Source organism: Halichoerus grypus, chromosome 15 (assembly GCF_964656455.1).
Source record: "Halichoerus grypus chromosome 15, mHalGry1.hap1.1, whole genome shotgun sequence".
NCBI classification, from domain to species: Eukaryota; Metazoa; Chordata; class Mammalia; order Carnivora; family Phocidae; genus Halichoerus; species Halichoerus grypus.
In genome coordinates, this window is record NC_135726.1 from 3634988 (window position 1) to 3650569 (window position 15582).

At 61.7% G+C, this 15582-nt stretch overlaps 1 protein-coding gene across 5 annotated transcripts in view; it reads right to left on the reverse strand.

Moving 5' to 3' along the window:
• The window catches only part of GSE1 (Gse1 coiled-coil protein), a 400890-nt gene that overhangs the window by 238753 nt on the left and 146555 nt on the right, over positions 1 to 15582 (reverse strand). For all 5 annotated transcript variants that reach the window (XM_036104892.2, XM_036104891.2, XM_036104894.2 and 2 more), the window contains exon 2: positions 13426 to 13606. In XM_036104892.2, the coding sequence (XP_035960785.2) occupies positions 13426 to 13606 (181 nt within the window). The remainder of the gene's footprint in view (positions 1 to 13425; positions 13607 to 15582) is intronic.

The following is a 15582-nucleotide window of genomic DNA, read 5'->3' on the forward strand; positions in this document are numbered from 1 at the left end:
TCCTGGGTTATCCCCCATTTTACGGACGGGGGAACTGAGGCTCAGGGCACACAGATCTGCCTGCGTGGCCTGGTTCCTGAGACTGTGATTCCTGCGGGGGGGGGGGGGGTGCCAGCTCTCTCACTGGGCAGGGACGGAGCAGACCTTGGGGAGCCCAAGGGCTTAGGGGGCAGGAGGGGGGAGGGAGGCCACCCCAGAGTGTGGAGGTTGGTTCCTGGTGGAAAGTCCTGCTTCAGCATTGCGGGGCTGGTCCTAGGCCCTGCACAGGCCTGGGGTAAACCTCCCACCCCAATGAAACTATCTCCTTATCTATAAAACGGGGCTAATGGCTTGAGAGCTGGCATGCAGTTGGTGCTTAATACGTGCTCCTTCCCTTCCCGTACCTCACCGGGTGAGGGGGAGAGAGGGGGAGAGGCCAGGATGTTGTGGGTGGGGAAGGGTGGCCAGGAGCTGCCCCTCAGATGTGTTTTCCAGCAGTTTCCGAGCAGTTACTCGGTTCCAGATAAGGGAGCTGTGTGTGTCTCCCCCTTGGTGGCTGCCTCCCACCCCAGGCCCAGTGAGGGTCCCAGGGGGTCCTCCCTGGCCCAGCTGGGTCTCGAGATTCCTGAGCTTCTGGACAACGATGGCAGTGGTGCTGACCGTTTGTGCGGCCCACGGGGTTTACATCGGGAAGCAGGCCAGAGAGGTTAGGCAGCTTGTTCGGGGCACACAGCTCCAAGCGGCAGTGCTGGGATTCGAACCCAGGCCAGCCGGGTCCAGAGCCCTACTTCTCACACCACATCTGGGGAGCAAGGGGTGCCTGGGATGGTCTCTCAGTCCCCATAAGGGAGGGCCTGGGGCCTCCGCCACCGAGGTGAAGGGCTGGAGGGGCTGGTCCTGTCTGTGTGTCCGTCCCTGCCCTACAGAGGACAGAGGCCTTCTTCCGAATGTGGGTGGCAGAGGGCAGCCCAGCAGGAGGGGGTTTGGGGTCCCAAAAGCTGGCCTCGCGGGCCCTCCCCTGCACAGCCCCCACCGAGCCAGCAGGTCAGACGTGTCACGCCCATGCCCCTCACGCCCTCCAGGGACGGCCGGCGTGGCTGGCCGCCAAAGCCGCTGTCTGCTCCCTCGTTCCCTCAGCCTGAAGCCACAGGGCCACCTGGTCGGCGGGGCGTGCTGGGTGTGCACACACGCACATACGTGCTCAGAACCACACAGCCCCACACGCAAACTCGGAGTCACACGCGCACAGCGGCGCACACACAGCCAGAAGGACGAGCTGCCGGCCTGGAGACCCGCTTGACTCGTCCGTGCTGACGGAGCCTGGAGGCGGGGAGGGAGGCCTGGGGGACGGCCAGGGCTCGCGCGGCGCATGGCGGAGATGTGGAAAAGTCTGGCCCTGCCTTGGAGGTGCGTGACCACGGGAGCCGGGGGGACAAAAGCACAATCACGCCACCCCAGGCTGCGAGGAGAGGGGACCCATCCATTCCCCGGCCAAGCGGCCACCCACCCATCCTCAAAAGGTTTGCTGAGCACCGACTGTGTGCAGACCCTCTTCAAGGCATCAGTAAGCACATGAGACACCAGCTTGGTGCTGAGGGATGGAGGTGGACCCAGGACACTGACCCTTCGCTAATGCACTGCCTCGCTGACTCCTCCCTTGCGACCCTCTCAGAGGCTGCTGCCGGCACCCCCACTTCGCGGATCAAGAAACGGAGACTCCACTAGAAAGTAGCAGACCCAAGAGCCTGAGCCGTTCCTTCTCTCCTTTCCCTCCTTTCCCTTCCCATGTCCCTCTGTGTTGTTTGAAATGACAAAGAGAAAGAACCAGAAAAGGCAACACCCACACTTCGATACCTGCTGGGCCACTGTATGTCCTGGTTTGCCCAGGACAGCCCTGGTTCTCCCCACGTAATAAATAATAATAGCGCCTCCTGTGCTCTCAAAGTGCCCTGGTTTAGACCTAGTTGAAGCCAATTAAGCTCCCTTCCCACTCCTGAGCTGAGGGAAAGATGTAATATGAGAGAAAAAGGGACGGTCCTAGGACGGAGCAATCGCCGAAGGCTTCCTGGAAGAGGTGGGGCTGAGCTGTGCCTGGAGGAGGGGAGACACCACCTACCAAGGTCCCCTGTCCAGGACCCAGGACCCGGGCCGGTGCTCAACTTTATTGCTCTGCTTGAGGACCGTCTGCTCTGGGGGGGCCCCAGAAAGTGCAGAGCGTGAGGAAGGGCCAGAGTTGGGGCTGTACCCCTGACAGTCCCTGGCCGCCCTCCCAGTGCCCCTGGGGTGGACGAGGTGTGCAGCCCGGCAGAGGACCTGGCCCTGGAAAGCCACTGCCCACTATCCCTCCCGCCAAGGCCCTGAAGCGATTCTGGAGAACCTTGGGGACTGGGGTTGGAATTCCTGTAATCAAGGGGACAGCTCGTCTTGCACGGCGGCTCAAGACACAAGCTCTGTGCCACACACCTTGGATCCCAGGTGCGCCCCTCCACTGACCATCGGCAAATCACCTGACTGCCCCCCCCACACCCTGTCTTCTCACCTGGAACATGCGGGAAGAACAGCGCCTACCTCACAGTCTGGTGAGCATTCTGTGGGCTGGTACCCACCAAGTGTGGCAAACAGCCCTGGTATACAGTAGGTGCTCACTAAACTTCAGCCACTATGGTCCTTCTTGTTGCACCAATGAGGTGCACACAGGAGAAGAGACGTGGAATCTGAGACACAGAAGACTGTCCTGTCTGGTCTCGGCCCTTCCGTGACTGTCCGACCGGTTTGGTGGACTCTGCTTGAATACTCTTGAGCTCAGGGAGCTTACTACCTCATGGCCGGCCGGCCCGTCCACAGATGGGCAGTGGGGTGTGCTCCACTTGTCTGTGTGCTCCTTCTAAATCAGATTAAATCCCAGCCGGGGAGTGCAGGGTCAGGACCAGAGTCCCTGCTTCCCACTCCGCAGCCGGGCACCCTGCATGTGGTCTCTGCTGCCCAAAACGCCGGCCAGCCGTGGGGAGGTAAGGCGAGGCAGGAAGCCCTTGCACCTGACCTGGGGTGGGAGTGGGAGCCCCGGGGCTTTGGCGTCACCTGGGCCAGGCACACCTGCCGCTCCCAGGATCTCCTTGCAGACCCAGCCCCGTCATGTGTCCTCGGCCTTCTCGACCTGCTCCCAGATCCGCCTGGCTCACATCCCGACCCTTCCTGCCCTTTCCCTCCTACTTCTTCCAGAAGCAGGAGGTGGTGCGGGGGACAGGTCATATGGGTTCTAGACTCTGCCCTGTCCTGGACATCTGGGCAGCACCCCCCCCGGCAGGGGTGCTCCCTCCTCTGTGGGAAGGGAGGGAGGATTCTCTTGGCTCCCGGGGACGCACCTCTCAGACCTGTTCCAGAGCTCGCTGTCGGGGGGCCCAAAGCTGGCACAGGGGGAGGAGGGTGCGCCCACAGCAGGGGCATCGAGGACACCCCCTGGGGAGGGCCCCCAGGGGCTCCAGCGCATGCTGCCATGCCTCAGGGCCCTGCTACACCCCTTAGGATTCCAGCACTTGCCTGGGCCATGCTCATGCTCCACACATGCTCCGAGGGGCCCCTACAGCCAGGACACGCACCCCTCACCAAGTCACAGGCCAGCACTCTACTGCCCCCCCACGTCCGTCTTCTGTCCTGGAAGTCTGGCCAGCAGCCCAGGACCCATGAACCCCCCCCGCCCCCCATGGCTCTGCGGGGGGCCGTCCCGGGGGACTCACCCGGCAGGAGCACTTTCCATTTGGAGTTCTTCTGCTCCATGAGAACGGACTGTCCCAGCCCCTGGCCCCCGTCCCTGGCCTGGCCCGGTGGCCTTGGAGCAGCTCCCTTCGGCCTGGGGGAGGGTTGAGGGGGGTGGAGCAGCAGGGCCAGGAGGAGCAGAGCTGGGCTCTCTCAGCTCTGCAGTTCAGTTTCAGGAGCAGACTCCTGAGAAGTCAGTTGAGAGAGAGAGAGAGAGAGAGGGCTGCCCGGCAAGCCGCGGCACCACACGCGGGCGGCAGGCCCTCCTCCTGCCCTCCCAGCCTCCAGCCCGCCCTGGCACACACCCCCGCGGGCTGTGCATGGAGCTCCGGAGGGCAGCGGGCGGCGGCGGCTGCGGTGGCCACTTCCTGCTTTCCCTGCAAACCCCGGCACCGTACTTCCCCGGGCGGACCCAGTGGGCCAAGGTATTTATTGCTATGTCCCACAGGGGGTCCCACGGCCCACCCCGGTCCCCCGTGTGCACTCGCAGGCACTCGGCAATCCATCCCGAGCACCTACTATGCGCCAAGTCCCCGCCGCGTGCTGCACCGTGCTGCAGGCAGAAGCAGCCGTTCAGCTGGCCGCGTTCCCAGAGGTCAGGAGCACCCCGGGCAGACGCCAGGGAGGCACGGCCAGGGACGGGCTCAGCTCCGGCAGGAGCAAAGGGTGCAGGCCTGGTGCCCTAGACCCGGGACGTGAGGCCTCGGCGGGCGCCCCGCGGGAAGCCTGTGATGGGGGAGGGGACGGCCCGGCCCCGACGGGGAGGAAGGGCTGTGCAGAAGCAGAGGCAGGGGTCCCGGGGCTCTGGGGGAATTCCAGGCGGGCTGGGGGGGGCGGGCAGGAAGCCACCCCGCTGTGGGGCTGTGGTCGCTGCCGACCAGGACAGAAGCTCCCCTGGGAGACAGAGGAGGTCTCATGAGGGGAAGGAAGCCCACTGTCACCGGGGTCTTAGCTCTTGGGGTCTCCTCCCTCGAGGGTCTCCTCTCTGCCCTACAAAGGCTGAGAGGCCTCTTTCAAGTGCTTCCTCCTCCCTGCAGCCCTCCTGGGTGTAGTACACTTCCTCAGCCATTCTGCCCCTTGTGAGAGCCTGTCTCGGCCCGTGTGGGGACAGAAGGGCTGGGCAGTTGCTGGGGGTGGAGACCATGGCTCAGCTGCCTTGCGGGGTAGGCAGAGGGATGCCCGGTGCGCCCCAAGGTGAGCCCACAGGCTGCTTCCTGGGTGTGCGGATGGGAGGCTATGGGAGGGGCAGCGCCTCGTCTAGAGCTCTGGGGTGAACCCCTGTCCTGTACCTGGGGTGGGCAGCAGGGCTGGGGGGCTGGGGGACAGGGGCTCGGGGGTGGTCCAAGGCTGTGACCTCAGCCCCATTTCTGTGTTGTGTTGTGCTACCTCCTGGGAAAACACCAAACTGCACTGAGAACGTCCTGGGATGGGCGAGAATCCAGCCCCTTCCAGGACTCCCCTCCCACCCCCCAGCCAGGGTGGTGTGGGGACCCTTGGCGGGGAGGGGGTCCCCATTCTAAATACAGTGCTTGGTAACTCGGGTCACCTCCACAGCAACAGTCCCGAGACAAAGGTCTTGTCATCATTCTCACGTTCCAGAGGAGGAGACTGGCCCAGGATGACCCAGAGTGCACCTGCTGGGGCTGAACTGGGCTATCTCAGGCTCCCCCTGGAGCTTGGCCATGAAGCCTGAGGGGACAGCCCCGGCAAAGCGCCCACAAGGATGCTCGGTGTTGCGTCAGCACTCAGTAAATTCCTGTACGCCCCTGCGGTCCTCACCAGCCTGCCCATGCTTTAGTCGAGAGCTCGGACCCCATGCCCCTCGGGCTGCACATGGCCAGCTCAGCCCGGCCACCATGGCCAGTGTGGCAGGGCAAATAACGGCCCCCCAGAGATGGCATGTGAGTGTGTCACGTCACCTGGTAAAAGGGACTCTGCACACGTGATTAAGCTCAGGGCCTCGAGATAGAGAGATGACCCTGGATGATCTGGGGGGGCCAATGCAATCACAACGGTCTCCGTGAGAGGGAGGCAGGGCTGTGTGGTCGCCAATGTGAGCACGGAAGTAAGAGGCCGGAGTGATGGGGCGAGGAGCCCCGAGCCAAGGAAGACTTCGAAGCTGGCAAAGCAAGGAAACGGATTCTCCCCTGGAGCCTCCAGGAGGAGCCTGGCCTGCCGCCACCGCCGACCTCCGGACTGTAAGGTCATAAAGCTGTGCTGAGTTCACGGCAATGCAGGAAAGTAGTACAACCGGGAAAAAAGCTGTTCCCAGACTCCCAACTCCCGCATACAGCAGCTGCTCAATAAATGCTCTCTTCTATGTGTTTGATGCAGGGAGCTCACAGCCCCTCCTCAGAGTCATCCAAGTTCAAGCGAGAGAAAGAACCAATCATTCACAGGTGACCTTCAAGTGTCCTTGACCCCAACAGGTCAAACCTCTAGAAAAGCAAGTAGCCAGGGATCCCTAGAATTTTATAGTTTGGAGTAGCACTCTGGGAGGGAAGAAAGGTTCTGGAACGGAATAAGAACCTGCCTGGAACATCAGCCCCCAGCCTAGCAAGCCTGAGGAGATACATGCCCCCTATATGTATAAGAACCTCATTTCCTCCTTACCGTCGTCCCCTGTCTGGTTCCCCAGCACTAACTGACTGAAAAACTTGTATTTGCTCCACAGATGACTATGGGGTACCTATTATGTGCACTGTGCCAGGTTCAGGAGAGAGAAGACAGTGAGATATAGTCCCTGCCTTCATGAAGAAGGCAAGTGAGCTAAGCACAGGTTGCCCCAGGGCCTTTGCACTTGCTCTTCCCATAGCCTGGAACTCTCTGCCCAATACCATCTCCTCAACAAGGCCTTCTGTGACCACCCTGCCTCAAGTCGCAGCTCTCACCCTTCTGTGTCCCCCTACTCTATTTCTCTTCACGGCACTGAATACTGCCTAGTACCACGCATTTTGCCTAACACAGCCTTTGGCACATAGTAGTAGGTGCTCAATAAATATTTATGAGCAAATGCAAACACATCAATGACGGTGTCGACATGCAAACGGGCAGTCATGGTGAAGACGCAGGCAAAGGTCCACTGGGACAGGTGCCCAGTTTTCAAGTGGTTTCTGCTCTCAGACCATAGGTGCGAGCTGGTGTGGGGCACCGCAGGGTTTGGAAGTGCAGCTCTCAGAGCCAACTAAACTCACGTGGCGCCAAACTGGGGTAGCTGAGGTCCCTGAGCGCCAGCTTATCAGCTAGAACAGGGGAAGGCAGGACGGTGGGTGAGCGGAGGCCGGGGCAGGAGGGGGACAACTGGCCACGGGGGCAGGCGCTCCCTGGGGCCCCCACCCGAACCCCACAACTGCTCATCTCATCTCTTTGTTTCCACCTGAAAGCCCGATCACAAGCTTCCTTGGAAAGAAATGGGGGCTCAGACACGCAGACCTTCTCGGCAGCGGCTCTGTGGGGAAAGAGCTGCTCTGAGCTCTGCACCATCATGAACCGCATTTCAGTCAACGCTCGGTTTATAGTTTTATTAAACCGCGCGCGTTAAATTCTCTTCTTATTTCATGAAACCGAAATCACTCAGACACCCAGAGTCACACGCCAGCCAAGGGACCAGCTGAGAGCGAGCGGACCCTGGCTCAGCCGCACAACAGAAGGAAGGGTCTTCAGGCCCACGGGGGGTGAGTCCCCGGTAAATATCAGAGAGGCTTCTGGGGCGACATGGACCCACAAGCAAAGGGCCTTTCAAGGCCGCCTGGCTTTCTAAACCTCCTGCCCCGACTTGCAGGCTCTGCGCTCCTGAGTTCCCAAGAAGATAAACACGCGGCTTGTTGCAGAGAAAACAGGCTTTGGATCCCGGCGCGGCTGAAGCCACACATGGGAAGGGAGAGCGGGGAGAGAGTGCGGGGGGGCCCTCGGGCAGCCAGACAGCGCCTTTCCCTCAGAGCTGGCGAGAGGGGGCGTGCAGGGCTGGAGAAGCCGAGGCTGGACGGCCCCCGTGCCCTCCGAGCAGTTGCCACTTGGCAGCTGGGGCAGCCGTCCTCCGAGGGCCTCTGTCAAAGCACTCAGCACCAGCACCCGCTCCAAGTGAGGCCTGCCAAGCACTTCTTGGGGCCGGAGCCAAGTACCCTGCCTTTCTGGCCCTGGAGGCCCAAGGCCGGGAGCCCATTTGCCCAACAAAAGAGACAAAAGCCTTTGTGGGGCCAGGCCTTCGGGTGGCCGCTGGCGTGCTCCCTGCCGAGGCTGGGGGCCAGCCCACGCTCCCGAGGGCCCTGGATGGGGGGCCACTCTTGGATCCTCACAGCGACTGTGCGGGAACCAGGCTGCAGGAGGCTGTCTGCCTCGTACCGAAGGCTGGGAAGAGCCAAGGCAGGACCGGCACTTAGGGAGCAGAAGTCCAGAAAAATGAACGAGCCCCAGGATCGGCACCTATACACTCAACTCCTGGGCAAGTCATATTGCCTTATTCCCCTGGGCCCCCTACTCCAGGAACTCAGCCCGGGGCCTGACGGGGCTTAGCTCCGAGGAACCTGCCCGATTCTCCACTGGCTTCCTTCTTCTGTGTCCTCAGCTTGACTCCTGAAGGGTGCCTTTCCCGGGCGAGCTGGGTGAGGCCCAGCACCTGCGTGCAAAGCTCCCCGGTGTCCGGGGGGGCAGAGGCCTGCGTGCATTTTCCTGCTCTGTGCACGGACAAGGCTGAGCAGGATGGCCCCGGGAAACGTGCCGTCTCAGGTGCTTTCTCGGGAGCCGACAAGGAGACACGGATGTGTGTACAGTGCTTTCTAAGGCAGAGGCCCCGGGGAGACCTGGGGAGAGGACAGGGGCAGGGAGCGGAGGAGGAAGAGCCAATTCCAGGTGAGGCCCCAGCCCCGCAGGAGCCCCAGAGGGTAAGCTGCAGCCTTAGCTGGAAGCCAAGGGGCTGGGCTTCACACTCCTGCATCTGCCAGGGCATGAGAGCTCCCAGCGCTTCCCCTAAAGTACACGGGGACCAGCGGAGGGTGGGCAGGTGGAGCACCTCAGGCTCAGACCCAGCTCTCGGAGCTCACGGAGCCCTGGATGAACTGGCCGCTGGAGCGGGCGGCTGGGGCACAGGTGGCCACCGAACCCTCCGCAGTGGCCGGCCCCTCCTACACTGGACTGCAGGGCGGGAACTGGCTCAGGCCAATGGAAGGGACGTTGGTGGGGCCAAGGCCAAGGTAGGTGGGTATCCAGTGGCTCTCCTGTGTTCTCTTCCCGTGTCTGCTGGTGATGGAATCAGGGCACTCTGGAAGCCAAGAGATGGCAGAGCCAGAGGCTAAGGGGACACTTGGGACCCCGTGTCACCCAACCACGATGGGCTCAGGATTATCTATCACAGCACCTGTCAGGGCTTGCCCTGACTAACACCACTGATTTTAGAAGTGACTTGGGGGTCGGCAGACCAAGGGCCCTGAAAGACGTCCCTGTCCTATTTCCTGGAGGCTGTCAACCTGTCCACGCCATCCCTCCCACGGCAAAGGGGAAGGACGGGAGCTATCAGTTGACCTGGGCATGGAGGGCATCCCGGATGGTCCGGGTGGACTCAGGCCATCACAAAGTCCTTACCAGTGGAAGGAGGAGGCAGAGGTGGGGATGGAGAAGCAGGGCAGACCCACGGCGTCGCGGGCTCCGCAGCCGGAGCTGGGGCCACAGGCTGGGGAAATATGAGCAGCCTCCAGAAGCCGGGAAAGGCCAGGACACGGATTGTCCCCCGGAGCCTCCAGAGGGAATGCAGCCCTGCCCAGCCCTGTGCGTCTGGCCCAATGAGACCATGTTGGACCCCCGGCCGTCAGAACTGTAAGTCAGTAAACGCGGGTTGTTTTAAGCCACCAAGTCGGTGGCCATCTGTTACCACAGCAGCAGGAACTAGAGAGGACAGACCTCCTCCAAGATAAGCCACTGCCACGGGGGGCGGACAAGAGCAGGTGAAGGGGGGCTTCTTCTGGGCGGCGCCGCCTCCTCCCACCCTGTTAGCCCGGTTCCTCCTCTCCACTGCCCCACCAACTGTGGTCCCCCAAAGCCCAGAGTAACGAGAGTGGAGGCTTTCTGGGTGGAGGAGAGCAGCTCTGGGGAGCACCCAACAGGGGTGGCCGACCCCAGCCCCCCAACATGGCAGGTGCGAAAGGGAGGAGCCCCGGGAACTGTGACTGCAGAGATGATTTTGGCCTGGTCTCCTGTGATACCCACTGCAGCCTCATTAGGGGGTCTGTGACTACCACTACCTCTCTCTGTCTCATTTCTTTCTTTCTTTCTTTATTAATTTTTATTTATTTGACACAGAGAGAGAGAACACAAGCACGGGGAGTGGCAGGCAGAGGCAGAAGCAGGCTCCCCGCTGAGCAGGGAGCCCGATGCGGGGCTCGATCCCGGGACCCTGGGACCATGACCTGAGCCGAAGGCAGGCGCTTCACCGACTGCTTCATCGACTTCACCCAGGTGCCCCTCCACTAGCTCTCTTAGTAGAGACATTATTTGCTACCTCCACAGCTCAGAAAGGACATCTAAGGCCCATGGGGCATAACCATGGGGCTACCACTTAGCTGTGCAATATGGCAGCCCTGATGACCACACAAGAAGCACATTCACAGAGACCACAAGGCGAATGGCACACCCTGGAGTTGTGCAGTGTGCAACGTGCACAACCTTGCACAGCAACCCTGAGTACCTCCTTGATGTTCATCCCACTGACATGATGCTACGGGAAGACCATTTTTTACCACACCTACTCGCCGTTGGAGCAGCTAAGCTTCTGGAAGATTCTGAACCTTGCAAAGCCTCCATGTCTGGGAAGTGCAGCGCTGACTTGGAAACTTGGACCTGGGTCTTGGACACCAAGCCACACCCTCGCTTATCACCAGATGGTGCTGCTTCTCTCCCAAGGAGGCTGCGGCTGCACAAAGATCATTGTTCAGGAATGCCTGTTCCCATCCATTTGTGATGAGTTGGGAGTGTCCTCTCGCTGGATTTTATACCACATGTGAATGAGCCACATGAGAAAGGGACCTTGCTTTGATTAAAGGCTTAAGAATATCAGGACAGAGCTGAGCCTGGGGGCTTGCCACTGTACACGAAGAGGCTGTCCCATGGCCAGGTTTCGGTTGTGCCCGTCTCCCACCGCCGGAGACTTCCGGTCAGTCCAAGGCATGTGGCTTGCCTGGAGTCCCATCTCCCTGCAGCCCCAGAGTGATACTCCCTACGACCAGCACGTGACCACATCCTAGGTGGGCGCTCTGAACCATGCAATATCCACCTCTGGGAGAGAACAAAGCAGGGGGGCCCCCCGTGTCCCCGGGGGCACCCCGCCCAGCCACCTGGCCTGGCACAAAGGTTCCCACTGTGACAGCTTCTTCCCTCTGCCAATGCTGTGTCGCCATGTACAGGATGTTTGCAGGGAGTGGAGGGCCAGAAATGGACCGCGCTGGGTAGTCACCCCGCGAGACAACAGATGCTCACAGCCCCCCGGGCCTTCTGGGAGAGGCCCCTGCTGCAGTGAGGGCGGTGGGGAGAGACGGTGGGGAGACAGGGGTCCAGAGCTCTGGAGAGAGGAAGCGACAGGACCGGGTGTGCGTGCGTGTGTGTGTGTGTGTGGATACAGGTCTTGAATGCGTGTGCCCGTGGTGTGCGTTCACACGTATGCGTACACGAGTCCCGGGCGTGTGTGTGCACACGGATCTGCATGTACGGGCCTCTGTGTGCGGGGCATTGGCTGGCTCCGTGTCTGCTCCCGCGCGTCCCGGCTCCCGCGCCCATGTGTCTGGATGTGCTCACCCCCGGCGCCTGCCGCCACCCAGCTGGTAGTGCACAGCTGGCCCGGGGGCTGGGCTGCCCGCCCGATGAGAGGTGGCAGGTGTGTAATAAGCCATTAGTCACTGTCACGTTTCTGAGCAGCATCAGCAGCCTCCCGGGGAGGAGCCTGACTCCAGGACGGTGCTCCTGGCAGCTCTCTGGCCGTGAAGCTGCCCGCCCCCCGCCGGGCAGGGCTGCAGCCTGACGGGAGCAGCTGGGAGACGTGGGCCTTGGGCCCCTGCCCTGCCCCGGGGCAGCCCCAGGGCTGGGGGAGGAGGGCTGGGCCTTGTGTGTGCCTGTGGGGGGCGGGGAGGCGAGGCTCCCCCAGGGTCAGGTTTTGCAGGACACTACCGAGAGCTGAGGCGTGGTTGGGATGGAGGAGGTGGGAGAGCATCCCCGAGGACGCTCCGCATTGCCTGGAAGAGGTGTGGCCAGGTGCCTGGGGCTCCAGTCACAACGGCTACCTGCAAGCAGTCGGGGCCAGCCCCGCCCTGGACCCTCTTCCGTCCAAGCTAACCTGACTCTCACGCCTGCCCTGTAAGCCCGGCCCTCCCGTTAGCCTTTGTTCCCATTTCTCAGATGAGGAGGAAGAGGCATGGAGTGGAAGAAGACACTTGTCCGGGGCTCCGAGTGTGGTGGGGGCCGGGGGAGGATGGCTCCCCAAATAGCATCCCCCCCCACCTGCATCCCATCTGCCAGGGTCTGGGAATCCCTCCGAGGGCCCCTGGTCAGCTGGATGTGTCCTTGCTGAGAGCTCTTCACAGAGAGAAAGAGGTGGGTACTGGGGTTGTCCTGGAGATGGATGCCCTAGATGGCAGCCCAGGACCAGAGGGCGGGCCAGGCCAGCTGCCCCCAACGCCACCACCCCCTCCCCACATCGGCCAGCCTGGCTCCTCCCAAGATGCGTCCACTAACAAGCAGCGCTTTCAACACGGGCTCACACCAGAGGCTGGCACGGGTCCCAGGACTCAGTCCCCTCAGGGCTGCTCTAGAACCCTCCCCAAATAAGAACGCAGGTGCCCACGCACACCGACATCCAGCCAAATGGCCTGCCTGAGATCCACCCACAGGCCCCGCAGTGAAGGCCCCAGGACTCCACACTCACAGGCCTGTCACCCAGGGAGGGACAGCCTCTCTGTCATCGGGGAAGTGCCAAGATGGGCGGACAGGGTCTCAGGGGCTGGTGCGGTGGCAGCAAAATGCACACACTGGGTTTCGGTGGGCAGCATCTTCCCCAGCCACATGCCCTGGTTCCCTCTGGCCCAGCTGAGGCTAGCCCCCGAGAGAGCCGTGTGCCAGGCCCCGGCGCATTCCCGATGGAGAGGACCAGGAACGGTCCCTGCAGCACAGGCAGAGAGGGGACGCCCACGGCATCGCGCGGGGAGTCGGGACAGCACAGGGCGGTGACCACACAGACGGACCCGAGGAGCCGGGAGGGCAGCCGGCCGAGACGCGGCTCAGACCCCCAGGAAAAGTAGATAATCACGGTTTGGGCAAACACAGGTGTGCGGGGTGGTTCCCGGGGGGGTGGACGCGGGCACAGCCCCGTGGAGGGCCTGTCTCAGCGCTCAGGCAGTGGGTTCTGCAGATCCGTTACATTCGTTTTAAAATGAACGAGTGAATACAGTGGAATTACAGAAAACACAACACACAGAGGCTGTGAATCGGGGATGAGAGGGCGTCGGGAAGCAGGGATTCTGCTTTAATCCCTGAGGAGTGTGAAAGAAAAAGATCCAAACTCAAGGAAGGGAGAGACCCGGCCTCCAGGCTCTCCCCGAGAATGTGGTGACGGTGGGGTGGAGGTCTGCGCCTGAACTCAGTGCTGGGAGCCACCCTCCCTGCTGGGGACGCACGAGCCCCGCCAGCACCCGGAGACGGGAAAGCGCCCGTGTCTACCTGTGCCTCCGCCCGCGAGGTCCGCTCCGGGCACGCCGCTCTGCTGACACCGGGGGGGCCCCGGCTCCTGGGCCGTCCTGGGGCCTCTGGGTGTGCTCTCTGCTGGGGCGCCTGGCCGAGGCTCAGGCTCCCTGGCGGGGGCATGGACAGCTGTCGTTGCCTCGAGAGATGCAGACGTGACCTGGAAGGACAGGAGGGGACAGGGTGAGTCTTGGCCATACTTGCCCAACGGGTGGGCCCCCGAGCTGCTGGGCACCACTCCTCCCCCACGATGGCCCAGCTTTGCTGTCAGGGACTTGGCTGAGCTGGTTTGGGGCAGCGCAGGGCTGGTCCCCAGCAAAACCACGGTGAGTGTCTTCATTGCACAGTGACCCCTGCCCAAGGACACCAGGCTGGCTGCCGGGCAGTGTGGTTCCACCTGCTGGCCCCATCACTCCCCAAGCCCCCTCAGCTCTGCACGGAACTTGGCATAACTACCTGCCAGTTGAGTATAATTATAATGATTAACCTAGCTAATCTTCAGTTCACTCTGCCGGGTGGTCACCCCGTTCCTCCCAACCCCGGCCCCTTGTTCCGTATTCCTTTCATTGTGATAAAATATACCTAACATTCAATTTACCATCTGGACCCCTTTGTAAGTGGTGGTATTAAGTACATTCACGATGTGCAACCATCACCTCGACCCATTTCCAGAACGTCCTCACCCAAACAGAAACTCCATAGCAGACCCTCTGACGCCGACCGTTCTTCCTGTCTCTGACTCGGACTACCCTGGTTGCCCCATCCTCTTCCCACATCAGGGGAAACTGGGGCTCAGAGCCTGAGGTCACAGAGCTGCTCAACTCCACGGCTGACGCCCTCCCAGTCAACAGGGCTTCAGGTCCTGGGCTCACACCTCCAACCTCAGAGACCCTGCCCTGCCGGTGGGGGAGGCGGGGAGCCAGGCCCTGCACAGGTTCCAGGGCCTTGACGCCTACAGCTATCTGGGGGCCAGTCCCGGCGACCAGCGACCCCCCACTTCCCGACTACGAGCTCCAGGGCCGTCGGGAAGCAGCTTCATGTTGATCCAGTTGTTTTAGGGATTAGTGCCATAAAACCAAAGTGCCCTAAGAGAGATGGATGGCCCAGAATTCCCTGGGTGAGCAGGGGCTCCGCCAGCCCTCCGTGCAAGAGGCGGCTACGTTTACCGTTTGTTTCCAGCATGCTTTAATTTATGGGATCCATATGGTGACATTGCCCAGACCACAGCCCCCACAAATCCCACAGGCGTGCTGGAGGCCTAGGCTGGAGCCAGGAGGAGGCGGAACCTCAGCCCGGCACGCTTCATTCGCTCGCTCGCTCAGGGGCCCGGGGCCCGGCGGCATGGCAGGGACCTGGAGCCCCATACATATCCCGTCTTGTCGGGCTTTAGCGGCTCTTACCATCTTATCCTAATTATCCTGGGAAACTCTGCCAGGCGCAGGCTGCTGCGTCCACCATCAGTCACAGGACGGCTTGTCCAGCCAGCCTGGGGACTATCTACGGGGTGGTACCTGGTCAAAGCAGGCAGCGTGCTTGCAAACCGCCTGGGGTGGGCTGGGGTCGGGAGTGGAGGAGGGCAGTGGAGGGAGGGGCTGGCTCTGACCCCTGCCCATGGGCTGGTGGAAGGGAGAGAGGGGAGAGCGCCCCTCCTGCTTCTCCTCCTGGAGCTGGGGGGCCAGGGTCCTGCTGGTGGAAGGCGGCAGGGAGCCACCTCTTGGGAGGTAGGGATGGCTCCTAGGATGGGGAGCTGTAGGCAGGAGGACCCTATTTGCTATGTGCCATGCTTAATCCTCCCACCAGCCATGTCATGCACCGAGACACAGGCAGAGGAGATAAAGTGGCCTGTCTGAGCTCCTACCCATAATTGGAGGCATTGGGATTTGAACCCAGGCAGTTGGGAGCAGACTCAGCTGTTATAAAGCAAGAGGGGGACGTGGCTTTTAAGTAGAGAAGAGCAGCGAGCAAAAGAGAATTTGACTGGGCAAGAGAGGTGCAGATGACAAGCAGTGCAGGAGTCAGAAGACCTCCCTGGGGCTGGAGACATCCGGGCAATGTTCCTGGAGCAGGCGGAATTTGAACTAGGCCTTCAAAGGGAGCAGGTTTTGAAAGGGAGGGAGGATAGGGAGGGAGGGGAGA